Source organism: Phalangium opilio, unplaced genomic scaffold, assembly GCF_054372755.1.
Source record: "Phalangium opilio isolate 3A_F unplaced genomic scaffold, DU_Popi_V2 ptg000390l_1, whole genome shotgun sequence".
NCBI classification, from domain to species: Eukaryota; Metazoa; Arthropoda; class Arachnida; order Opiliones; family Phalangiidae; genus Phalangium; species Phalangium opilio.
In genome coordinates, this window is record NW_028324234.1 from 3,754,338 (window position 1) to 3,782,183 (window position 27,846).

Genomic DNA, 27,846 nt, shown 5'->3' on the forward strand with positions numbered 1-27,846 from the left:
ACGGAGGGTGAAGAGGAAAATCAAGTATTTTTTATCGATTCTTCTACTAATTATAAGACCATTGTTTTTAGTGAAACATCCAGAAAATATCTCCGAATGATTTTAAAATTCAAATTAGGTTCCGCTTTCATGGATAATTTGAAATAAGGACCTCCAACCAATCGCGTAACTCCTGCCTTGATGTTAACAAAATTTCCGTTGCAAGCTCTACACCTCGCGCCACGATTGTCTCATCGCGAGAAACTTTTATCAAATCTCGCGATAAATTTCATTCGACATGGAGCGTGCCACGAGAATTTTGTTAACAAGAAGGCCCGATATGTGATTGGTCGGAGGCCCTTACTTCAAATTATCTATGAAATCTCGAACTAATTTGAACTTTTAAATCATTCGGAGATATCTCCTGGATGTTTCACTATGCAGAATAGCCTTATAATTAGTAGAAGAATCGATAAAAAATGATATGATTTTCCACTTTACCCTCCCTTTAAGACCACACCTAAAATAACGCCAGTGTATACTTGCTTTTACTTTTTAAACTCCCCTGAATTTCTCTGAATGTTGAAATGTGGAGTTGTCTTGAAAGCGTTAAATCAATTTAGACGTAAGAAAGGTAGTGCTGTGCGAGTACTCGATAAGACTCGAGTACTCGATAACAGATTTTCTGAGACTCGAAAAAGTTTCGAGTATCAAACCAAGGCTCGATAAATACTCGAACCTGGTTTTGGAAAGCCTTCAACTCTGAAAACACGATGTAGTAGCTATAAAAATCTACAAGAAAGTAACGCTTATTGGTTAACAGACGCACATTAGTGCTCATTGGGTAGTTTAGATCATAATGCCAGTGCAATGTAGTAGGGTAGTAGCTCCTAGCTGGTAAAATAGTGGAAGTAAAAGTAATGAAATACAGTTAAAGGCGCGTTTACTATTATTTTATTAATTTATTTATTTTTAAGTTTAGGTTAGTAATTTTCGTTTGGAACTTTTCGCGAAGTATAACAATGGCTACAAGTGACTTCGGTGAGGAATGAGATTCCGAAGAAGATATTAATGAGGAATTAAGTTAGTTAAATTTAATGGGAAAAAGACAAATACCGTCTGGGAATTGATGGAAGTAGTTGCCGGTGATCAAAACTACACCAAATGTCTATTATGAGAGCGATAAATTAACAGAAAGTGTGAAAACACTAGAAAATCAATTCCCGATTACTCGATAAATACTCGAAACAAATTTTCCAACTACTCGATACTCGATTCGAGTACTCGAGACTCGGCTCGATACTCGATAAGGGAAAATTTCAATACTCGAGACTGGACTCGAAACCAAAAATTCAAGGCTCGCACAGCCCTAAAGAAAGGGGGTAGGCAACCCTCGGTATCGGGACACTCTCATGATATAAAAAATTACAAAACAGGTGCCAAAAGCGAGATGGAGGGCAGAATTTTACCTAGGGGACTTTCCTTTTTAGTTACATCGAAATGGTCCATTGTCGATGGGTTACAAACATTTTAAAAGGAGTAGAACGAACGAAATATATCAAATCACTACAATCCTCTCGCATTCACTCCATGACGAACGAAATATTTTATATTGCCAAAAGCAATATATGGCACGACGCCACCGCCGGCAACAACGTCAACAACAGAAAAGGTTAAACTAATAGCCACGTTGTAGATATACAACATGCAATTAGGCTAAAAAGGAGTAGGCGGGTGGGTCAAAATTGTTTGATATACGTCACAATTTTAAAGAAATCGTGGGGAATTTTTGGGACTTTTTCAGAATAGTTACTTGAATTTTGAGTGAAGTCGAGGAGAATTTTAAAGGGAAAAGCAAGCAGTATTTTGAATGGTAATAAGGCGGTGTTTATAAAGATCTCAATTGTGACAAAATCTTGTGCCGTGATTTTTCACGTAGGGCTAGATCCTCGAAATTCCACTGAGTCTTGAGGGTATTCACATATTCCGATGAAATATGGAATCACTTAAGACTAGCTGACTTGTGTAATGTTAATTTTTTATTAAATATGTTGTAATTAAGTAGAGAACGATGTGGGTACAATTATGACGTAGCTCTTGGCTCATCTTGTTGGTTTCAATAATACATACTCTTTCTCCGATCTCCGTTTCGTCGTTAGCGGGTAGCTGGTCGAAGTCCGGTTGTAGGGCGCATGCGCGTATGACGTTGTTGTATCTTTCCTGATCCATGTCGTCGACGAAGAGTATATTCTTTCTGAGTGAGGTGTTCTGTATCCATGGTTGTTGAGTGACGTATCCCACTCTCCCTGCCATTCTAACCTCCCCCTCTAATTTCTGCATTTCGGAAACCAGAGCGGACAAGAGGGAAGACTTGCCACAACCCACCGGACCCACCATGGCCACTAAGGTCCCACGAGACACTTTCAAATTGATTTCCCGAAGAGACACCGCTGCTTCGTCTTCCGGGTTCCAATGAAACGTTCCGTTCTTAACCTCAATTGCTGAAATTTGATTGTAAACATTGGTGAAAGCTGACCAATTGTGACAGGCTAATTCAAAAATTTCTGGAAACAATAAAGGTGACTTCTGGATTTTAAATCCTCTTTAAGAAGGATATGTTGATTGGCTTATTTAACAAATAAGATTTTTAAAGAAGATATTTGAGTCTTTGCTGGGTCCCCTTATATACTTGATAATACATACTTTTCAAACTAGGAGGATTTACACCCGCTACTGAGGCTTCCTAATCCCTTTTTAACATCGAAGAGGCTAGTAACTGCCGAAAATAACAAGCGAACTAGCTCGATTTTTCTCGTCCCTAATTAATTGACATACCACATTGGGCTTCACTAGCCGTCTGCTCCACGTAACGCTTGGTTTCCGCACGACTCAACAAGTTTGCAATTCTTCTTACCGAGACGTGTGTCTGTAAAGAATTTCATAGTAGATTTGCATCTTTTTGATATGTTTTAACAAAAGGGAACAGGACAATTCTGTTGGGAAAACGTTTTGTACTAAATGCTTTAAAAATGAAATTAGGTCCGTTATTTAATGACGAAAACTATAATTTCATAATCATCATTAACAGTAGGACGATGACATTACTCAAATGAATCATAAAATCAAGGGTACACTACAAGTTACGCAAATACTACGAGTAACGGTGCACAACGAAACCTTTGCTGAAAATCCATAGCGTGTTTGGGCCTTTCTTCACAATCAGGAATTCAAATTAGTCACTATACCAGTACCCAGTAAGATTTGAAGTATTCATGATATCTCAAAGGAAAGATTTATTTTTTAAAAGGAATGGACAACGTTTGGCCTTTACTTCAGTCCGACTCATAGCCCAGTATAGCGCCCCTTCCTTCAACACGTAACCAAAAATTTAAATTATCTTATTGGCTCACTAAAACTACGTATTGGTGACGTTGCTGAGAAGGTGGGCCAAGAGTACGTAATTCCTGTTTACCTCTGTCGCTATGACTACGACCCCTCTTGCGTTGTACGGATAAGCGTCTTCACATGAGTTCAAAATGGAGCCGTCTAAAAGCGAGGGTCCGGAAATTATTCGGGAATTGTTTTAAGTAGCATTTAAGAAGGTAGTTAGTGAATTTGGAGTACATCTGTAAGTTGAAAAGTGCTGGCTAATTTTTTCTAAAGCCAATCATGTCTACTATCCTCATGATTTTGTAAGCGAATTTGATGAAGTTAACCAAGGCTTAGTGAATGGCCAGGAGTTTTGTGAGCTTAGTGTTTGGTTAAAACCTGTTCGTGTTGTAATATCTATGAAGACTTTTATAGCATCACTACAACTTCATCAAAGAGAAATAAATCGTATTTGAAATGTGTTTTTAAAACAATGTTCTTTCAAAAATGACAATCCGAGCCCATTCCCACTTGGCAGACGAAGGGCAGACGATGTTTATTTGACCCGGATATAAATAAACGCCATAATGAAAATAAGACCCGCCTCTTCTTTCATACCCCTCCGTCACGGGTAAAGGGGTCGTGGACTTGGACGCGCACCCGAATCACCCTGTTACCTATTCCTTCTTAAAAAATAAATCTATCCCTGGTTTTAATATCTGTGACCCACCACAAACACACAGCACAAACAAAGACAGCATTGCCAATTATAGCTACTTGTTTTATATATAACACACGAAACTAAAAATCTCCCCTTTCAACTAATCTTCATTTCAAAAGATCTCTCCTATAATTTCAGAGAAAATTTCTCAATTCGAGATGGTACATTTTACCAAATTTTTACTCTCAGTAAGGAATTAAACGGAGTCTTATTTCCCAAATTACGAGGAAATAATTTTCGATATTTTTCCTAACAGTGTATATATAAGTTCATAAGATGTGTTCCGTAAGTTTGTTTGAGAACTTGTCATGAAGTAACGAAGGTGAAAAGTCATAGATTGTCGTAAAGCTACGAATGGTGAGGCGCTATCAAAGGCTTAGTTCAGACTAAATAGGAAGATGGACTGCAAAACCGAATGTAATCAATTCTCGCTTGTAGTTCTCATCTCAAACCATCTCTCAGTAAGTCTCAAGCATTATGAAGTACAGGTAGTGTCATACTTAAACAAATCTTACAAATTTATGGTACGAAATTAGTTACGGTTAGTGCTCATTGCGGTGTGGTCGGTAAAATTATACCCACACTTTCGTTCCCAATACGCTTGAATTCAAAAGTAAACAATAGCTATGTTTAAAATGAGTTTAGGAATAAGGTATCTTAAAACGATTTAACTAGAATAAAGGTAAATTAATTAATGACGTTTAAAATAATTAATATCAATTATATTTATTTAATTATTTAAGAAAAACCTCTTAATTGCGTATCGACTCGGAGAGGTTTATTTTGGTTACCCAACTTGTATAAAATTAAAGCTTTGTCCTCATTGAGCTCGCGTTCTCGTGTTCGCGCCTTCGTTTACTCGCATCTTTGCAACAGATCACGAAAAACATTTGCACTTCTGTTCTGATACACGCAAAAATTTTGTTTTTTCAATTCTGAGAGCCAATAAAGTTTGAGCAATCATTGCGCCATCTGCCTTTCTCCATCGGCGTTGTCCAATGAGAAAAACGAAACGAATCGCCCCAGCTTTCCTCTTGTCTGTGATTGGTGCTTTTCTCGCGAAGGCGCGAAATTCTTGGCCTTGTCGCAAGAAATTTGTATCTTCGCGAGGTGAGGACGCAAAGAAGCGAAAACCCAATGTGATCAGTAGCGCGATCTTGCAAACAAGTAAAGCGAATATGCGAACTCGCAAAATGTGTCATTAAAACATGAAAATTGTGTGTGACGAAATTTAGCCTAATCTGTGGGCTGAGATACTTTAGGTCAAAGGTCACTGGTAAAAACATTAGAAAATTCCATTGAGGTATATTTTCGAGCAGTTTAGAATACGATTAAATCGTTGTTGTTTTCAATATAAACACAAGGTGAATAATCTAACACCAAGGATATAGCTTTCCAGCCTACGAATGAGGGTATTGTGTGTAAGGTTCTCTCTAACGAACGTCTCATCTCGAGTGTTTCTAAAACTTGATATCTCAAGGCTAGGACGAATGTAGTTGAACACCCAAAGTTTTCTCTCCTAACATTGTTTCTCGGCACCACCTAACATCAGCCTCGTAAAGCTAGGTCTCACTAAAACAAGATGGTCTAGCCCTTAATTAAGCCACATCGTTTACGTACTCTCGCTATCCCTACTACAATAACTATACTTCTAGTGAAATATCCCCTAATATACCAGTCAGGGGGAATAATTTTTCAATGGCTGCTTGGCAAAGTGAATCACATATCGGCAACGCCCGTTACTAATTTAATTACTAGTATTACTACTACCACTACTCTTCGGGTAAAACTATTGGTCCCATCGATACCTTGTAGCTAAGAAGAAAATAACAATGCTAAAATGATCACACACTATAGTAACCCTAATAGAAGAACAGAAAGTTTTAGTGATTACATCCTCGATGATCGAGTTACCTTTAACAGTACTAAAATGATTACTTAACGCTCGATTAATACACGTACAGAAAGTTTGAGTTTACAACATAGACTTATCCCGACGCGTAATTATCGCATCTTATAAATTTCTAACATGAACTTATGGCCAGAAGCGTTTGAAAGAGAAAGAATTCGGTAAAACACCCAATAATTGTAATATCCCGGTGCCTTAAGACCATTCTAAAAATAACGTCAGTAAATACTAGCTTTTTCTTTCAAACTTTCCCTCGATTTCTTTGAATGTTGAAAGAGGGGAGCGGTCAAACTCTTATTGTCGACGGGTGAGAGGAATTTTTAAGGAACAGTACATGGCCTAACCTAACTATCATAACTCCCTTCCTTTTAAGTAGACGAACGAAAAATATCAACTTCACAATTCTCTCCCTTTCACTTTCCCTTCAATGACGAACAAAAATTTTATACTGCCAAAAGCTCTACTATTGACACTACTACTACGAGAATGACAACAGGGCAGGTCAAACTAAGAGCCTCATCGTAGATGTTCATCATACGATGTGGCTAAAAAGTGCCAAAGCGCGCTTCTAGAATTCTCGCCCGCTCGGACCGGTTCTACATCCCTCCCATTCCTCTCTCTCTTAAAGCTCACGAGTCACTAAGCACAGCTCCTATATACTTTCGTTCTCTGTCCTACTATCTCCCCCCTCCCGCTCCCTTGGGGTCGTCGCCCCGTTGGAGCAGAGCAAAAGGCCTTGTTGTGGTGGAGGGAGCGCGAGTTCGGTGTGCCGGTTAGGATAGTTCCTCAGGTTCGCATTTGATTCGGACCCTTCCCTGCCCCGTTCCGCGAACGTTTTGCTCGGCCGCCTCGCCCCCGTCCAGGTTTTGCTATGGCTCATCCCCAGCTCTTGGGGGGGGGGGTCGCGGATACATTCTTGGACCGTATGGCTATGCTGTGCTCGGTGGGACCTTCCCCGTTCCCTCGAACCTACTACTGCCTTAGTCCTTCCGTGTCACCGACCATCTCCTGGCTGGGCTCGCTGCCGACGGTGTGATGCTCTCGTCACCTGCTCAAGGGGCGTTAGTCGCGGCCTCTGGCCGGGCCCGTGTGCCTTGACGGCGGTTTCGCAGGTTCCATGGGAACAGTGATGAGAGACGATTCGGGGGGGGGGCAGGTGCAGCGCCTAATCAAATGTCCTCTGTACGTCCTACTATTTCCGAAACCCTCTTTCAACAAGTGACTGTAGAGGAAGCTGTATAGCATCAAGCGGGCATGCCGTAGGTCCCGGATTCGAATCCCGGTGGTGGTGAAGAAGAAAATAAATATTATAAATTTAAAAATTGTGGACACGAAAATTATGGAGCCAGCGCCACCTAGAAGCGGTTTTACGAAGTACTATTTAAAAATAACGAAAGAAACATCTTCTTTTTCATCTTAATCTTCTTCTACACACCAGGTCAACCTAATAGCCCATCGTATATACAATGTGACTAAAAATTCCACCCCCCTTAAAAAAGTACGAAACTTCAGTTTTTGGATTGGAGGTTGGGTCCGCTTGTGATGAGCCTCTCGTAGGGCTTTGCGAGCCTTGAATTTTTGGTTTCGAGTCGAGTCTCGAGTATTGAAATTTTCCGTTATCGAGTATCGAGCCGAGTCTCGAGTACTCGAATCGAGTATCGAGTAGTGTTTTCACACTTTCTGTTAATTTATCGCTCTCATAATAGACATTTGGTGAAGTTTTGATCACCGGCAACTACTTCCATCAATTCCCAGACGGTATTTGTCTTTTTCCCTTTAAATTTAACTAACTTAATTCCTCATTAATATCTTCTTCGGAATCTCATTCCTCACCGAAGTCACTTGTAGCCATTGTTATACATCGCGCAAAGTTCCAAACGAAAATTTCTAACCTAAACTTAAAAAATAAATAAATAAAAAAATAATAGTAGTAAACGCGCCTTTAACTGTTTCATTACTTTTACTTACACTATTTTACCAGCTAGGAGCTACTACCCTACTACATTGCACTGGCATTATGATCTAAACTACCAATGAGCAAAAATGTGTGTCTGTTAACCAATAAGCGTTACTTTCTTGTGGATTTTTATAGCTACTACATCCTATTTTCAGAGTTCAAGGCTTTCCAAAAGCAGGTTCGAGTATTTATCGAGCCTTGGTTTGATACTCGAAACTTTTTCGAGTCTAAGAAAATCTCTTATCGAGTACTCGAGTCTTATCGAGTACTCGCACAGCACTAGCCTCTCGGCCAATAGAGAGACTAATATCTTATAAGACGATCGGAGTTTACTTTATGGCGGAGCAAGTTACGAATAACGAATCAACTCAAGAGTATTTCCGCGGCAGAAAAATATTTTCTGTCGGCTTCTAATTTATCCATTATGTCGAATTAATCACCCTCCTTAAAAGCCCTAGCACGCCATTCGCTACAACGTAGCCATAAAAAACATAAAAATCGTGCACATGGATGAAACCTGCATGCTTGAACTTGCCCAGATAAATAAAAATTAGCCCCGCCTGTTTAACTTCACTCTCCGCCACTGTGGAGCGCTGCTTTAAAACTTCGTTCTCGGTCGTGGCCGAGATTTTAGAAATTTTATCTCTCCATTCACTCGAGCTCCGTTGGGAACGTAAAAAACGTCACAACTTTCAGAACTAGAAGCTACAGCAGAAAATCTTATTTAGGACCTTGGTGTTAGATTATTCTCCTTGTGATATAAATGAACAATTCCGATTATATTGAATTATTTTGATATTTAAGTTTAAAAAAATGTGAGCAGGGAATCGAGCTCTTCGGATCTTGTCTCTGGTCAAAAAAAATCTCGCTAAAACAGCTTTTAAAACATCTAGATGGTTGAAAAATGGTCTATTATAAACTATACGCCTTTTCTACTCGTGAGGGGGAGAATCCCCCATCGCACGAGTATTGCTCGCTAGCATAGCTTTGGTAATTCATGGCGACTAGAATACCGTGTGTACGGGGCTTTTCATCCCCATAATTTCGATTTAGATTTTATTAATGTAAACACTTATTTTGTGACTCCACCAGAACGAACTCTAGGGTACGTTCAGTAACCCTCTTTGATGGCAGCGCTTACTAAGCGATGTGAGATTTTTCCTACTGTACGCTTTTTCGCTTTTCCGATTTTGACGTCATGATGCTCAGCACTAGCCCATCAAAAAAACCATCTAATCGATATGGCTTTTTTGATGGCGTGATCAAAAAAACCATCTAATCGATATGGTTTTTTTGATGGCGTGACGTAGCGCTTGACTGTTGAACACTTGGCAGACGAAAAGTTGGCGCGGGATTTAGAAATTAAATTCCAACAATGTTATTCCTACAGTAATTGTATTAGTTTTCTTTTCAAAACTACTTCTACCATTCAAATAGGCATAATTTTCTTAAACAATTTCATTATTTGCGAGCTCGTTTATAATTAAAAAGAGCCATTTGCGCTTCGTATCGTTTTGAAGGCCAGCAAGACGTTTCCCCAACTCCTATTTCTAAAACAACAGCGCTAACTTCAAAATGTCACTTTTCCGTTCAATAGCCTTTTACGTCACTGTGACGTCTCGAGCCCATCAACCACACATCAAGAAAACAGCGATTTCCTTGAGATTTTCGTTACTGAACGTACCCCTAGTTGAAGCCACAAAAAAGGATAAATAGACTCCTCCTCCTCCGATGCACGCGATGGTGCGGTGGTTTAGACATGGTGCTAGAGGAGTTTCCAGGGACTTAAACTGTCTGCTGCGAGTTCTACTGTTAAGTTAATATTCATTAGTCTCGCTCAGAACTGGAGGCATGGCGTCTAGTAAAGAAAATTTTATCTTATGCTCGCTTTTTTAGCCCCTATTGTTTCACGTTTTTATTATCTTACATATCCCGCTCGAGTGTCTTTTTTTAGCCCCTATTGTTTCACGTTTTTATTATCTTACATATCCCGCTCGAGTGTCTTTTCTGCTGGGGCAGATTGTTATCATATTCCCAGAATTTTTCCTCATTTTCTTGAAATTTTTAAGATTCCCTGGCTTTCCCAAGTTTTAATAGACCTGTGACAACCCTGCCCCCTTTAGTAAAGAAGAGGCGAGGAAGGCCGGCAGAAATGCGCCTTTGAGAGGCTTGCGCCACCCACGCTGTGGGGTATGCGGGGGCGGTTGTTACGCCACTGGCTCTTAGCGGTATTTATTGTTGTGGATTCTTCTTTTTTAGTATTCAATTTCATGTCTTGGTTAAAAATCACCATATATGTGACTTGTTTTAAGTCGTCTGAACAAGAAAATGCCGTCAAAACGAAATTAAAGAGTCAACCGACGGGAACCTAAGATTTTAATCAATTATGATACTCAAAGTGGACCGTAAAGGGTCAGCGGACCATTGAATATTTTATAAATAAAATAGTCGTTATTGACGTCACAACCCCCCCCCCCCCCCGGGAGTAAGCAAAACAAAAGTATTTCCTTCTTTCCGGGAAAATAGTGTCAAGGGATTTTCCTATTTTTTTGTTATTCAGCCTCAACCGACAGGTGATATAATTAGGCTAATCACAGCTTCTTACTACGGTAAACAGTTCTAGCAAACGCAGCTGGCTCTCGGACTCTTGGGAGTGGGGAATGGGAGACTCACCACCAATCACAAGAGAGATTAAGCGGATGTGAGGAACCGCTTTACAACCACGAAAAAATTCCTCTTTGACGTGTTTTACATCGGCTGCAGACGTCAGTGATTGGGGTGAGTTTTTCAAAAACGAATTCAACGGTCCGCCGGCTTCAAAACAGTCCCTTTAAGAGCAAAAAACATCGAGTTGAAGCGTGTGTTACGTTAATACGGTGACAACCAGAACAAAGGTGTAATATTATATATACTTTTGATAATATTAAACCGTTTACCAAAAACCACCAAAGTGTTTATATTTTTCAAAATACAGAAACTTTCAGATCTTAGATTATCGGAAAACAGTTTATATATAAAAGCCAATAGCGGATTTATCTTTCAATCAGTAGCGTCGCAAGGGTTTGAAATTGGGGGGGGGGGCTAAATCTGTTCAAAGTCTTTGAAAGTTATTATAAGAACTTAATATAAAAAATTGCATAATGGGTTCATTGGAAAATGTGTAGACCTTTAAAACTATCCGTAAATTTGTGTCAACGTGAAATTATTCGTATTTTAAAGATATACAACCTTATATTTATAAAGACTACGGAACCGATTATGAAGGATTTTCACTCGTCTTAGGTTTATTTTTAGTTTTGGTTAGCTTTTAGTCCAAACAATTGGGACTCCCTTTGAAAGAACATGAAACATTTTACTTGTCTACATCTGTAATTTTTTTCTTCAAAATTTTACTGTTTGATATTGAAAATGTTCTATATATATAGCTACAGAATTTTAGGTTGCTAACAGCAATTTTTTGGTATGGTTTACGGATTATTTTTTGGGGGGGGGCTATAGCCCCCCCAAAAAAAGGCCTAGCGACGCCACTGCTTTCAATCCTACCTGACACCGTTCTTACCAAAACGAGGGTATTCACTAAGTCCGGAAACGTCTGCATTGACGTCGCCAATAATCGTACCAACTGAAAGGAGACGAAAGCTTTCCTCGAGGTGAGAACGTTATCGTCGTCTATTAATACGTACATGGCGAAACACGGTGAAGTAATCTGTATATTTAGAAACAATATCTGTAGGATCTTCAAATCAAAATGGAGGTAACAGCGTATGTAAGCCCTAAAGTTGAACAGTTTAACTGAAAGAGAAGACGGCCAACAGTAAAACCAGCTTCAACCCGTGTTCCCCGTTTGCCTATTTCGACGCTGAAATGTGGCGTTAACGCCTTTCTTGAGCCTGGCGAAAGCGTGGAGATTTCAGGGACAACTGCTATTTTGAGTTGAGTGACAACGCTTGGTGAAGAAACTAATACCAGAAGTTTATAATACTTCTCTTCGAGAAAAGTGTACCAAAAAGCGGTGTAAATGTAACCTCATTCTTCCCAACATCGGAACATTTGGAGCAAGGTTACTAAACCGAATCACATACGCGACAAATAGTTCCCTCATCATTTCTCTATTAGCACTTAACTATTTGGCAAAACGCGTTTGCGGATTTTTGACCCACCCAGGAAGAGGTTTGTGAGTTGATTGCTGGGGATTTAGTGGCAACCAATTATAAAATTCCCCTTACGGTACGATGCCCATCTGAAGTTTGATGAGCGGGAAAGCAAACAAAAAGGGAGAACCTGGCAAGAATGACGTTACACAACAAAAGTATTAAGAAGAAACAGAGTGTCATCCTTCTTCTATTATCCTCTTCTGCTAATACGGAGCTGAAATCTCTACACCCGCATCATCGATAACACTAATCCATTTCTAATAAATGTTTTCCGTTCGTACCAAAACCGGTACGAGACCAGATATAAATCCATTTATTCCTTGGAAGAGGCTTTGTTTCTTTATGAGTGAAATTTCTTTCTTCCTGAGTTCAAGAACGATTCTCTGGAATGATCTCTCCCAGGCGTAAAACTTCAAGATGCGGATTCCGTTCAAGATTTCGCTCATCATTTTAATTCTGTTGTCCTTCAGCTTCATCAGCTCAATCTAATAAACGAGATGATTAAAGATACCAATTATGGGAATTCTTCCAACGGTGATTTTGTCGTAAAAGTTAATATTTTCCTCAATATAGCGTACCAGGCAAACGGTCGAGCCTAAATATACCTCCTTTAAGCTATAACGTCAAGTTCAAGCCCCGAAATATAACAGTCACAACCCCTGTAGCAGAACAGAGTCCGACTTTCCAACGACTGGTACATAGAATAAGGGCTGCAAAGGCCCATAAGATTTTGGGCGAACTAATGTTAAAAAAATTGGGTTTTCTGGCGCTATGTTTCTGCTATGTATTCTACGCGGCTTGGATCACTATCGTTTTGTCGAAAAATAAAAGAAGCAATAAATCTCAATAATCTACGAGTTGAGGTCAGTTTAAGTTTCGCTATATAAGGCTAAAGATAGGCAAAACAGGCGTATTAAACCCCGGAGTAGGCTGTCTTCTCACGCCTGAAATGACTAGAAAGTTGGAACGTGTCTCTGTATATATAATATTTCTGGGAAATTTTCGTTTTTAGCCAAATCGTAGTATACGATAGGCTCTTAGTTTGGCCCGAGCCGTAGTTGCTGTAGTAGTAGTAGTGGTAGTAGTAGTTGTGGCCGGAGTTGTCGCTTTCGTTATCGTCAGATTTTAGCTTAAAAGGAACTTTACATTACCACAACCCACTGAATGACTAGAAAGTTGGAATGTGTCTTTGTATATATAATATTTCTGGGAAATTTTCGTTTTTAGCCAAATCGTAGTATACGATAGGCTCTTAGTTTGACCCGAGCCGTAGTTGCTGTAGTAGTAGTAGTGGTAGTAGTAGTTGTGGCCGGAGTTGTCGCTTTCGTTATCGTCAGATTTTAGCTTAAAAGGAACTTTACATTACCACAACCCACCCATAAGGGTAACGGGGCTCGGTTAGAGGTTTAATTTTAATTAAAATTTTTCAGATTGCAGCCGGGAATCGAACCCATGTCGCTCACGCAGTAGACAAACAATCTACCACTGAGCCATAGAGACTTGATACCCCGAGATTTTATCGTTTAGTTTTATCTCTAAAATGTCGGCGTGATGTGGGTTGGATACTTTTTAATTTTTATCTATGGGGTCGGATGCTTATGAATTTGTATGTTTGTGGTTTTTATATTTATTTTCTTTTTATTTATGTGCTAATTAAATAGATAACGATTTTCACCATTTCCTGCCGCGCTCCTCATGTGATTCGTTCTCGTTCGGTAGCTATCACCATCTATGTTATGTTTGATTGGAACGTTTTGGCGGTTAATTCAAATGTGGGTTTATATAGAGCTAACATAGTGTTAAATGAGCGTTATGCGTTTGATCATTTTAGCATTGCTAAAAGTAATTTGAGGGGATAATCTCTAAAATGGGTAATCACTATAACTAAACTTTCTCTTTCAATGGTTTCTGGGCATAAGTCCTTGTTAGAAATCTATAAGATGCGATAAGTGTGCATCGGCATAAGTCTGATCGAGAGGATTATCACTAAAACTATCTGTTCTTCGATTCGCCGGAATATTAGAATTACAGTATAAGTGAATTTACACGGTTATAATTTTATCACTGTTTAGAGTAGGGAATTGAGGGACTATTAACTCTGATTTTACGCACGGTAAATCATTTAAGCATTCACTCATTATTGTAAGGTATAGAGGGGTTATCCACTCATTAGGGTAGGGTAGGTATAGAGGGGCTATTCACTCTTACGATGTGGCTACGAGCCCTTGGGCCGTCTTGTTGTAACTGCAAAGGGACTACGAGAAAAATGTCCCAAAAATCAGGCCTAATTCCAGCTCTTTAAGACCAAACGCCTGTAAAAAAGTTAACACGTCTGGCACCAATAGACCAGAGAAACTAATAGGATAGAAAATAAGTCGATTAGGAACAGAAGGTTTAGAATCGCATGTAGATTGTTTTAAGGAACGGGGGGAGAGGGGTTGAGTTCAAAACTGGGGTATTTCTCCTTCCCGTTGTTCCCTTATTTGCTCTGGTTTCTACTTGTTTCTGGACGATACACAATTTTTTGGGTTTGATCAACTGTAATCTCGCTGTTTTTGCGTTTAAACCGTCATACAGTCAAATATATTACGTTTAACCTTGTGGTCGAGAAGATAAATAACACCGAAAGACTCAAAAATCCAAAAAAAGTGACAAATAGTAAATAATTTTTGGAAAAGTGACTTTAAGTAACCGAATTTGAAAAAAGTGACTTAGTATCAGCCCTGCCTATGTCTTTGAATAGGCTTTTCTAGATTTAGACTCGGAAAATCTATTTATCGTCTCCTCCCAACTAATTTGGTGTAATATATTGGTCTCGATAGCTAATATACCTATTTAAAAACGAAAAACAGTCCCGTAATCATTCAAAACTAACGTCATGTTTTTGAGTTTTTCGAAAATTTAATAAAACAATCGCTCAGATTTGGGTATCACCAGACATCTTGGGCGCCCCTATTTTGCTGGCGCCCGGGGCAGGTGCCCCCTCTGCCCCCCCTTAATCCGGCCCTGTTTTTAGTAGACGGATATTACTTTTCCAGGGACTGCTCTCTGATTTGACTAATTAGGAAATGTCATTTATGGAAAGCTCTTGCTGCTAGGCAACAACAGGAAGCGCAGTATTTTTGAAACTACTGTAGGAGTTTCAATAATCCAATCAGATGACTGGAAAGTAACGTCCTGACTGCTATAGACCTAGATCCCAGCGTTGAGCGAGATTATGCCCTTACCCTCTTTTACACCGCACATCGCAGCATAGGTTATATGGATTTTTGCCCTTTCCAAGAAGATATGTATAATTCCTGATGGGACTGATAGTTTTACCGAATAATAGTAGGGCTGTGCGAGCCTTGAATTTTTGGTTTCGAGTATTTACCTTATCGAGCTTGAGCATCGAGTAATTGGAAAATTTGTTTCGAGTAATTGGGAATTTATTTTCTAGTATTTCCATCCTTTTTGTTAAATTATCGCTCTCATAATAGACATTTAATTTGTGCATCAAGTACTTTAAACAATTCCAAAACGGTGGTATAGTTTGTTTCTATTAATTTTACAAAATAATTCCTCATTTATATCTTCTTCAGAATCTAGTTGAACTAATTCCTCTCCTAAGTCACAGCTAGCCATTGTTATACTTCGAGCGTCAAGTCCTCAACGAAAATTAGTAAGCCGAACTTCGAACAAAAAATAATAGTGAACGCCCCTTTAACTGTATTTTTTATTATTTTAACTTCTACTATTGAACCAGCTAGGCAGGGCCGGATTAAGGGGGTGCAGAGGGGGCACCTGCCCCCGGGCGCCAGCAAAATAGGGGCGCCCAAGATGTCTGGTGATACCCAAATCTGAGCGATTGTTTTATTAAATTTTCGAAAAACTCAGAAACATGACGTTAGTTTTGAATGATTACGGGACTGTTTTTCGTTTTTAAATAGGTATATTAGCTAAAGAGACCAATATATTACACCAAATTAGTTGGGAGGAGACGATAAATAGATTTTCCGAGTCTAAATCTAGAAAAGCCTATTCAAAGACATAGGCAGGGCTGATACTAAGTCACTTTTTTCAAATTCGGTTACTTAAAGTCACTTTTCCAAAAATTAGTTACTATTTGTCACTTTTTTGGATTTTTGAGTCTTTCGGTGTTATTTATCTTCTCGACCACAAGGTTAAACGTAATATATTTGACTGTATGACGGTTTAAACGCAAAAACAGCGAGATTACAGTTGATCAAACCCAAAAAATTGTGGAGCTCGCTTCGCTCGCTCATCAAATATTTAACTTAATATTTATAATCAATCCAATTCAAATGAATGTTTTAGTTTTGATTTAAAACGACATCAATTACTTTGCATTCTGAGCTGTGCTCCAAAATGGTTTAATTCAATTTCGCCGTAGAAATTTTATGATTGGACCTTTCCTTTGACTGGAAATATCTAAGCCCATAGATTGGGCTTAATTACGGCACCGACCTTTAAAATATCTTTAACTACTGAAAATAATTATGAAAATCGATCATGTCTGAAAACATTTCATTTAAAGTGCCCTTATTTTATAGCTTAATTTGCCCTTATTTAGTCACTTTTTGCTTACTATTTTTAAATTTATTAGTCACTTATTCAACTAAAATTGAGCGTATGAGTGAGTATCAGCCATGCATAGGGATACTTTTCACTTAACAAAATTACAATAGGGAGCTAACAGCTGGCTAGGGGGAAGAGATAGTCTGACGTCACGCAGCCGCCCTCTGGTGGGCATTTTTGCGCGTAGAATACTGTTGCCAACCGTTAGGGGGGATGAAACTCCAGTAAGAGATAGAAGGGTGTGACGTTTCAGGGTCAGAACTGTTAGCTCCCTATATTTCTAATAAAAACAAAATTGTTAAAATTTCTTGCTGGTTTTTATAAATTATGGGGCCAAGGGAGGGGGCGCCCATCGAGCCACTGCCCCCGGGCGAAAATCTTCTTAATCCGGCCCTGCAGCTAGGAGCTACTATCCTAGAACATTACACTGTCATTATGATCTAAACTACCCAATCAGCACAACTTTCGTCTACTAACGAATAACAGGGACTTTGAACGGAAAAGTTCGAGCCTATATTTGAGGAATTTGTTTATTCGAGTACTCGTAAAGTGCTCTATAATATCATGAGGCATCATAGTTTTTTCTGTCTCTGAATGTAAAAAGCAGGCCTGTGCGAGTACTCTATCAAATGCCAGTACTCGATCGAGCCTCGAGACTTGAAAGTCAAAATTTTAGGACTTGAGAATAATTTCGAGTCCTCAAAAATCCTCACTGAGGAGGACTCGAACTGAGGCTTAACACCATATCAAGTCCAAAAATATTTACTATGGATGAAGAAATTATTATTCTTTCGTCTCTTGTGAGCACGCTCAAATCTACATTACATAGAGGCCTAGCTTTCCCGTGCTGACAACCGAAGCTGCAACAAAGTATATATCGAATAAGCTGCCTTCGGAGATAGGGAGTTGCCTACCCTCTAGCGTGAAAACAAATTTCCTCACGCTCATCCTTTATCCATGTATTTCGCCTGAACTCGGTGACTCGGAATTTCAAGTAGAGCGCGGTATCTAGTGGGGTTTTACCGATTTAGAGAAGACAGATGATTGGACAAAAATTTGACGTCAGCTTGAACATGTTTATTGATGTTTGTTACTTTTTATATCCAAAGTATGATATTTGAACAAGTGAAGAGTAAAAAATAAAAGATATGATAATATTTAGCCTTGATTTTGACATGAAATAATTTATTAGGAATCCACTGGGACTTGATCAGGAATCGACACTGGGCTTGAGACGTAGTTCTGAAGCTGAATTTAGGACTCGAGGACTCAATACCAGTTAAAAGACTCGACTCGAGATTCTATAACAGCTTTTTTTTTGGACTCGAGAGTCGAAACTCGACTCGAAGCCCAAAAAACTGGACTCGCACAGGCCTAGTAAAAAGTGACTTTATAAATTAATTTCGACAGATGCCTTCATCTCTGCTTTTTCTTCGGCTACATTTTTTCGAACGCGAAATTTTGGAAAAGGCTTATACTAAATCGCTGTTAACATTTCATTGGTGTGTTCATCTGGAGATAGTTATTAATTTATGCTTATGGTTCCGTTTACGGTCCAGTGGTGTTTTACGTGGAAAACACTTACTTGCAATTCTTTGTATTTCTTGGTGCTAAAATAGTTCAGTGGAAGAAGAATGATAACAGGCACGACGCCAGCAAAGGCTGAATAGCCTAGTTCTTGATACATGAAGGTGAAGCACAGTACTGTTTGTACCGGGACCGACCACAAGAGGCCCAGTTGCGGCGACAGAATTTGGAATCTGTTCGTGTCGACGTACATCGTGTTCAGTATTTCGCCCATTGTCAAGTCATGTCTATCGCTGCTCGTCAATCGAAATATCTGTTTCGACGAATCTCACTAATGAACAAACATCGCCCTTTCACGATAACACTAACTTACTTTCTTGTACAGAACATGCATTGTGGCGGATTTGAGTCTCAGTCCAAGTTTGGTGTGGAAAATGGCGCTGCCTTCTTGCAACAAAGATTGCGCAAGTCCAGCCAAACAGTAAAGGCAAGCGTAGAAAATCCCCTTCCATAAAGGGTCTTCGCTCGTAAAGTAACCAATAATGGAACTAAAAACATAAGACAACAAACTTGTTAACTCGGTTCCAAAGTCTAATTAATTCATTGCAGCGTGGCCAATAACTGGAAATCTCACCCTACAGAGCGTGAGATTTCAAGTTATGTTTTAAAGAGAGCATTCAGAGGAATGGAAACATTCGGACACCTGACACAAAGAAGCAGAAAGTGTTATTGCTCGTGCAAAAACGGATTTACGCAAGAAGAACGTTGAACGTAGCAAATTCCCTACCCATCCTTGACTACTTTGTATGTTTATTGGGAGTGGGCTTATAATTTAAAAACTCGCGCTCGCTATCTATTGGTTTTATTCTCTTATATTTTAGGCTTTAAATATAGATACTGCATAAGTAAAGTAAATATTAAAAACTTATAAATGTTCTATAATAATAATTTTAGTATAAAGAAAGAAAAACCAGATACTTAAAGAAATATCAATTGAAACTTAATTGCACTAAGTCGGGAGCTATATCTCATTGTTGTCCACTTTTCTTTTTAACCATTGGCGCAATTTCGGAGAAAAATATTTAACCAGGAAAATAGAGTTAAGAATGACATTTTCGATCACTAGAAGTGGCTATGTACAAAATTTGTGGGTGGAGTCAAAATATAAGCAGACGAAGTTTCTCAATAAAGTATGCGAGGAGGCTAAAGCTATGATCCGACGTTCTTAGTACATAAATTAGTTTTTGCTACTATTCAGTATGAACCAGATTTCAATTATCAGTTTTAAAGAGCATTCAGAGCAATGAAAACATTCTGACCATTGACCCACAGAAACTGAAAATGTTATTGCTCATGTGATAGGATCTTTCTCTACTTTTCAGAGTGAGCTTGAACCAGCTTAAGGTTTCCCACAGTTCGGTTCAAATCGGTTTTGGACTAAAACTGAAACTGAACTGAAACTTTTCAGTTAAGATTTTCAAGAACTGAAACTGAACTGAAATTATCAGTTCGGTTCAACCAGGAAACCGAACTGATCAGTTCAGTTTTCAGTTATAACTGAACTGAACCGAAAACCCCAGATTGTATCTATTAACCGCTAACATTTTCTACTACTACTAAGTCTTTTGGAATCGTCAAGTGCCATACCTTAAGAGTCATGTTTATTTCACTAACTACTAATTATTAACATTGAACAATTTAACTTTGACTAATTAACTAATTATGATACCCTTTTTAGTTACTAATTATTGGTATTCTTTTAGCCTGTGTCTCTCTGCAGAGGGTCCCAGCTAATCACGGGACTTAAATTAATAGCTTATTTCTATGCATAATTAAATATACGCGACATAAATCTATATCTATATAAATCAAAGTCCTGACTGACTGACTGATAATCCACGCCCAGCCCAACCCGCCTGCCCTAGAAGGCTGAAAATTTGCAGGAACATTACTCATAATTAGTAGGCGCGTACTAAGAAATATTTTTCCAATCAGCCGCCATCTTAAAAAATGGCGTCCAGAAATGTAAAAAAATCTTCTCTATGAAAAAAGTCCGCGCTTTTCAACCGATTTCAAAAATATTTAATACACTGGTTTCCTTTAACGTATAGATGAGCTGAATGGTCTTTTAGGTTCGATTTATGGCCATCTTTTTAAATGGCGGCCCAAAACTTAAAAACCCTTTTTTATTGAATAATGTCCGCGTGAAAAGTAATAAAAAATGTCCCGACGGGCTGATGGGCAACGCCGAGTGCCTTCGCTCCTAGGGTGCTATAAAAATATTAGTCATCAGTAAAATTTACCCATTCTTAATATCATTTTGATGGAAGTTCTTATTTCACGCGAGCCGCGCCGCGGATAACAGCTAGTGATGAAATATACGCGACACTGATAAGGTAACTTTACGCAACACATGCCCAAAATCATCATACAGCATGAAGTACTAAACGATGCCAGTTTTCAATTGTTCTGCTAATGTTTGTGGGAACGTATTGATGTCGTTTCTCGCGATAGATCGAAAGAGTACTTAACTATCTGTTCAGTTCAGTTTTTATCAGTTCAGTTTAAGAAATAAACCGAACCGAACTGAAAACTGATCAGTTTGGAGATATGCAAACTGAAACTGAACTGAAGCAATCAAATCAGTTTAGTCCCTAAACTGAAACCGAAAATAACTGAACTGAACCGAAAACTGAACTGTTTGAACTGAACTGTGGGAAACCTTAAACCAGCTGACAGTTGCTGTAACTGAATTTCGCGCTCAAAGTGAAAACCATGTACAATGTCGTTCCTTTTATTTGAATTTGATTTCCCTTAATTTATGACGCTTCAAATAAGATTGAAATGAGAAATTGTTTACCCTGTCAAAAGGGCAGGACCGATAGACACAACATCGGATAGAACTTGTAAGACCACTCCAGCAATCAAGCAGGGTCCGATTGTCTTCAACAAAGGAAAAGTGATTGACTTTCTGGGTTCCGAAAAGCTTTTCATTTCCATTTCACCGACGGCATTTGGCCTATTATTCTTAGTTTGGCTCTTCCAGTGTTTTTCAAAAAGGCGCGTGACAGTCAGCGCTCGCTCCGAGTCATTCAAGTCGTACACATCCGATGGCTCGATGTTCTTCTTCCAACCTTTCCACAGGGCACTAAAATTCATTAAAATACAATGAGCTGCACTTTAATAACTTCTTCCAGTAAGGACAATTTTTAAGAACTCAAATTTATACCTGGTAAGCCATGAATGAACTACGCGTGAACAAAACGATGCATCATCTTCCCTTGATTTCTTAAGGTTTTAAAATAATCATATTTTGGTTTTAAAATTTCAATGGGAAAATTGTTTACATGTGACACGAAAATCTCACTGAGAGCTAAATTGAGAAATACAAGGGAGAAGGCTAGAGCTCCTAGTAACCAGTTTCGAATTTACAGGGTTCAAAAAACCCCAGCCCACCGGGTATTATTGGGTACTTGGATTTTTTAGGGTTTTATTATGTACTTGGGTTTTTAGGCCTTTATTGGGTATTTGGTGTTTTTAGGGTTTCATTGGGTTCTTCGATTTTATAGGGTTTCATTGGGTACTTGGGTATTTTAGGGCTTTATTTAGTACTTGGGTTTTTTATCTTTAGTAGTTCCGTGCATGGTAGAAATTGTCATTCAAAAATAACTGCTTAATAAAAAAGTCTTAAAAGGTTTCATTAAAAATAATAAATATTAGTATATAGTACTTTTAAAGTTGAAACGACAAATATCTAAGTCTAACAAATATCTTAAACTATCCTTAAAATGAAATTATTGTAGCATTCAAATTCATCAAAATTGAACGTCTTAGTGATGGGTTTTAATAATTGTGTTTTTATGCTGGATAAAACCCGCGGTTTTTTATTTGAGCTGGATTTTTTAATTCGAACCCTGCGAATTTATAATATCATCCACTTATTATAAAAATGTATGGAGTATTACCTTTTGGACTTGTATTGGGTACGTATGTTTTTCGTAGTGCGGAGAGGTGTCACTGAGTGTGTGTAGTACTAGGGTAACTACTACTAACGGGTAAATTACGGTCTGAATTACCAACCCAAAGTATTCATCTTTGGCATTCTGAAATATTTCACGTTTTTGTTTTTCAGTAATTTTATTATAAAATTTATAAGAAACCTTCGCTTACTTGTAAATAGTATTTCAAGATGGCGGATCTCAGTGTGATCGTTTGCGCCAGTGTTAAGAGGAACCAAAACATTGTCAGGATCCCGGACAACACTGGGCCACCCCCTCTGCCGTAAATTATGAGGAAAAACGCCAAGATCTGCAACAGACGAGTTAAATTGATTTCGTCAAATTATTAGATACGGATTATATTTTCTTACGTTCCAAACTGAAGGACGACCGCCAAATTTTCAACGACTTGAAAATCGCCGGAATATATTTGTTTTCCAAATTTTAAGACGTTAATTGCAGCCAGTAACAAAACCAAGAGCTGAAAACACATAGCAAAACTATTACCTACATGTAAGTAATTTTTCGGAAATTTGCCTTTAAAATAATTCTCGAGAGGAAGAATAATCAGTGCAGAGAACGTGCTCATCCTGTACAGCGCATTTTGTGCCGTACAACGATGATTCTCACTCAATACGGACTTACACTTTTCGTAATGCAAAGATGAGAACATCGGACGCTTCTCCGTGTTGACTTGGCAATTAACATGATTTCCAGCGGAAGGAACAACCAGAGTATAGCGCATGGCACCCAGAGCAGGATGGTATTTTGAAAACACTGAGTGAAGTCCGGATCACCCGTGTACCATGTCAAATTGTCGTCCTATTAAAATTAATTACAAACGCCATCAATTAATATAATCAGATCCTTGGTAAAATAATAAGCACTTAACATACCCATAATGGTGATTTGCAAAAGTCATTCAATGTGAAGTGACTCATTTGAAGATGAATAACGTTAACTTTGAGCAATTTGTTTAACAGACTAGCCGCGTTATAGGACGTTTTCCACTGATCCGTTATGGTGATGTTTTGATACTCTACATTAAAAGACCTTGAACGAGTCTCACTAGGATAACACAAGTGGATTTTAGAATATATTCATCTACATTATAACCAAATGCCAGACGTTAGGAGATAAAATTGTTCTTTCATGAACTGTACATTTTGTCCTTATTCGCAATGAAAATTAAATGATAATCTTTGGATAACTGATTATAGACTATATTTGTTTAAATTAACGAGTAAGTTTTATTTAACAATTTATCCTTGTAAAGCTAATCTAATCCTTAAATGATTAGAAGAATTCGTTTGAATTTGACGAAAGATACGATGGGTCTAAATCTCAAATTGCAAAGAAGAAACCCGAAGAAACCATGTCAAGGCTGTATAGAATACATAGCTGTTCTAAAACCAAATCCAACACCGTACTCAATTGAAGAGAGTCAGGATTAGACTAGAGGAAGTCACTTATTTCTTGTCCTTTATGGACCCCAAAATTGCGTTAATTAATCACGTGCATACTGGGTAATTCAGGGGTGATTAGATAGCCTTTCTCCCCATAAAATAGCCAAGATTCCTCAAAAATTTTAATTTATTAAAAAAATTATTTCATTCAACTTTAAAATTCTCCGTTTTCCAAGCAATTGACGATGTTCTGAACTTTTTACCTTTCCGAGTGACGAAGACGTCACGGAAAACTATTACACTGAGCATGTCTGTGTGTATCTGTCAGTCTGTCTGAATGTTTGACTATGTAGACTGGTCTTGTAATTAGTAGAAGAATTGATAAAAAAATCACTTGATTTTCTACCTCACCCTCCCTTTAAAGCGTCGCGCTATATTTTTTTAGGGCTTTAACGGAACATTTATCATTATTTTATTTTTTATTAATAGTAAATTTTGGTTCTTACATAAATGTAACGGTTTTCTACGGTTTCCCCACACCAAAAACTCTACTAAATTAGTGTTTAATATGGATTAAAGCCCGTGGGAGAGTCGAGTTAACGCCCAATAAAATTAAACAATATCACTGTAGTGACATCTGCAGTGAGTACAGCAGTCTTCAGCCATCCCTTGCGATGGTCTCAGATAAGTCTGTAGTATCATATCACTTCGACAAGCCCTTCAGCGTGTACTTTCCTAGTCACGCTGCTTGGGAGACCACCCCAGTCCTCGGAACTGGGGGGGGGGAGACCATCTGGTTCACGGACGGCTCTAAGACGGACTCTGGAGTTGGTGCCGGGGTCTACTGCTTGACCAAGAAGTTTGGTTTTTAGGAGAGCCTTGGCAAATTTGCCAGCGTTTTTCAAGCGGAAATCATGGCCATTTGTTTATACGCGGATTTCTGCATCAAGAAAAACTTCCGTGGACGGACGATTCAGATTTACTCGGATAGTCAGGCCACCCTCAGGGCGCTGAATCAGTGCCTTATCGACTCTAGACTGGTCCTCAGCTGTCTGGATTTGCTTGTTTCTTTGGCTGCCCGCAACAAGGTTCAATTGCTGTGGGTGCCAGGACACTGCGGACACCTAGGAAATGAGAGGGCTGATATGTATGCCAAAAGGGGGGCTGAGGCGAAATTCCTCGGACCTGAGCCTGCAGTTCCCATCCCCATGGCATCATTTGCCATAGAATTCACTGCAGGATGTCTGTGCTTCAACTGCAGCTCTGGCTCTACATGGATGGGCAGAGACAAGCCAAGGAGTTTGTCCCGGGTCCTTCCATTACTAGGGCAAAGTAACTGCTTACCCTCACCAAAAGTAAAATCAGTTTCCTCACTGGACACTGCCGGCTAAATAGACACCTGCATTTATTGGACATTGTTGATGACCCTCTATGCAGGTTCTGCAGGGAGGCAGAGGAAAGCTCCTCCCACATCCTCTGCAGCTGCGACTACCTTGCGGCTATGAGGTTTAAGCATTTCGACATGCATTTTATGGAACCTCACCAGTTCTCTACAGTCTCGGCTAATCGGATTATCCGTTTCATCGAGGCGACAGAACTCTACGTAGTCTAACCAGCTTGGGGTGCACAATATACCTTCGGTATCTGTGTTTGTTGTGTTGGTAGCTTATGATCAGCCCTCCCTCGTAATATATTGTGCTATTTAAGCAGACGAACACCGGTTCTCGCCACTCTAGTTCGGACGGTCCACCTGGCATGTTGTATTAACTTAAACGCAGTTCCGTTGACGAATAAAGTTATATTTATTTTAGAACTAAATGTGTTTTCATACTAAATGGAAAACACAACATGGTGTCAGATCACTGATGGGCGCGCAAGTATATTATCGAGCAGTTTGTTTCGACGAAGTGTTAACGCGTAATGGTGAAGTACGGAACACTCCAATCGAGCCGAGGCTTAGTTCGAATCTCATTGCAGCCTCACAGTACCACCGATTCTCAAGCCTTCAAGGATACAGTGCTGCCATAGCCTTAACGAAGTAAGCCATGGCGAACCCCACAAACAACGCTACTGACTTCCAAGTTTCACCCCTGAACCGTTTAACTTTGCCATCCCCAACGAGTGGCCAAAATCGAGCCGCCGTTTTGAGAGATTCCGTCATGCTTCGGACCTCAGTAACTAGTCTGAAGAGGAACAGGTCAGTGCTCTTATTTACCTGATGGGTGACCAGGGCAACGACGTTCTGTTATCATTTACCTTGATAGCCGCAGAACAGAAGAATTGCAAAGTCGTTCTGGACAAATATGAGAAGCATTTCGTCCTTCGGCGCAACGTGATATATGGACGCGCACCGTTCAATACCCGTAATCAGCTGGCGGGGGAAACATAGGACGAATTTATCACTGCAGTGTTCGCCCTGGCAGAAAACTGTGGCTACGGAACTCTCAGAGATGAACTTATTAGGGACCGAATCGTCGTGGGTATTTCCAACAAACATTTGTCCGAAAGACTACAAGATGACCCTAAACTGACGCTGGAACAGGCCATTCAAACCATTCGTAGGTCAGACGAAAGGAAACGAGAACAAGACGATCTCAATGGCACAAATCCAATTAAGTCAATTCGATTACATGAGTGCACAACATCACCATCAACAGTTGATTTTTAGCTTGCTGGGGGTTGGAGTTCCGCGTTTCTTGTGTGGTTGGCGCTGGCAGTAGTGTGGAGTTGCGATATTTGCCCATTGGATTTCCGTTGGGTGTCGTCGGAACTGGTCGAATGCTTTTAAGTTTATCGTTCATATTTATGTGAGCTGGCTGACTACCTTGAACTCTCTGTGGCTGTGATTTGCTAAAATCTATCCGCAAATGTGTTCTTGTGCGGCGTAGAATTTGACCTTCAGGCATTCGAATTACTTAGGAACGTGGGTCTGGACCTTTTGCTATTATAGTGGCCTGAAGCCATTTTCGCTGTCCTACCCAATAGTAAACGGCCCGATTTGTGTGTAGGGGTTGCAGTGGTGACCTGCGTCTTGTGTTGAACTTTGTTGCCATCTTCTGTTGTTGCGTGATAATCTTTCGTCTAGCTTCTTGAAGAGGGTAATGTGGCTTCAAGGCATTGTTGGTCGTAGTCAAGGGTGTTCTAAGTCTTTGACCCATGCTAAGTTCTGCTGGCGATGGGCGATTATGCTTCGGGGTGGTGCGGTATTCCAATAATACTGCGGAGAGATCCTTTCCATTTAGTTTTGCCTTTATGATGGAGTTCTTGATCATCTGGATTGTTCTCTCCGGTAAGCCATTTGATTGTGGATAGTATGGTGAAGAAGTGATGTGTCTGACTCCCCTTCCTGCCATAAATAGTTTAAACTGGTACGAGTTGAATGGTGGGCCATTGTCGGAAATTAGTTTCTGCGGAGGTCCATATCTGCTGAAGTTTGGTCGCAGGAAGTATATTACGGCTTGTGAGTTGATTGACGATAGTTGTTGTATACCTCGACGAAATGTGATAAGTAAACTACCAAGATGATGTATTGTTGATTTCCCACTTGAAAAAGGTCAGTTCCCACCATTTCCCATAGTAGAGATGGGGTCGGGTAAGGCGTCATCATTATTGGGAGGTTTGCGTTTTGACGGCTGGCGTATATGGTGCAGGCACGTATGAATGTTGTTAAGTCCTGTATTAGATTTGGCCAAAAAATGTTGAGTTTCGTCTTACCAATGCAGGAATTGATACCCTGGTGTGTGGCATGGACTTTACGGAGGAGTTCATCCTGCATAGTTTTAGGGATGACGAGTCTAGACCCACGAAACACTAGTCTTTGAGTTGCGTGAAGTTCGTCTTGATAAAGCCAATATGGTTTACATTCTTGTGGTTAAGCCTTTTGTTGCTTTGGCCAGCCTTCCTTTATATACGTGATAATTTTCTGTATGATAGGATCGTTCTGTGTATATATACTTCCGGAAATTGTGATACCGGGTATATTCGTCTTAGTGCAGCCTGGCACACCTCTGATCCTCTGATCCATTGGTAATCGACGGAAATGGTATTGTCCTTCTGGAGTGGCAAATGTACAAAGCCTTGAGCTCTGTTCATCTAGTGTAATTTGCCAAAAAGCGCTCTGGACATCCAGTACTGTGAAAACCGTGGAGCCGCTTAGTGATGCTAAGATCTCTTGTGAGGTTGGTACCGGAAATGGTGTCCGTTTGATGGATTTGTTGAGTTTTTCGTGGGTCTAAACAGATCCTGACT

The 27,846-nt window shown here is 39.5% G+C and overlaps 1 protein-coding gene across 1 annotated transcript; it reads right to left on the reverse strand.

The window, feature by feature from the left end:
* Positions 1-534: 534 nt before the first annotated feature.
* LOC149596253 (ATP-binding cassette sub-family C member 1-like) lies at positions 535-25,126 on the reverse strand. The gene is made up of 19 exons (XM_089861414.1): positions 25,091-25,126; positions 24,943-24,985; positions 23,089-23,231; positions 22,838-23,014; positions 22,564-22,673; positions 22,365-22,470; positions 22,160-22,297; positions 21,424-21,482; positions 21,055-21,342; positions 18,568-18,742; positions 18,253-18,507; positions 12,371-12,574; positions 11,495-11,641; positions 2,815-2,905; positions 2,705-2,755; positions 2,110-2,480; positions 1,579-1,695; positions 1,096-1,147; positions 535-578 (listed from the first exon to the last, which is right to left on the reverse strand). The coding sequence occupies exons 1-19, from the start codon at positions 25,124-25,126 to the stop codon at positions 535-537; spliced, it is 2,607 nt and encodes an 868-aa protein (XP_089717540.1).
* Between the last annotated feature and the right edge of the window lie 2,720 nt (positions 25,127-27,846).

Excerpts from the sequence above, each read along its gene's own strand:
- LOC149596253 (XM_089861414.1), bottom strand. The coding sequence starts at position 25,126 with ATGCATGTCGAAATGCTTAAACCTCATAGCCGCAAG. Across the intron at positions 22,471-22,563 it reads GTCGTCCTTCAGTTTGGAAC|AGGGGGTGGCCCAGTGTTGT; the intron begins GTAAGAAAATAT and ends AATTTACGGCAG. Across the intron at positions 2,756-2,814 it reads GGCTAGTGAAGCCCAATGTG|TTACTAGCCTCTTCGATGTT; the intron begins GTATGTCAATTA and ends TATTTTCGGCAG.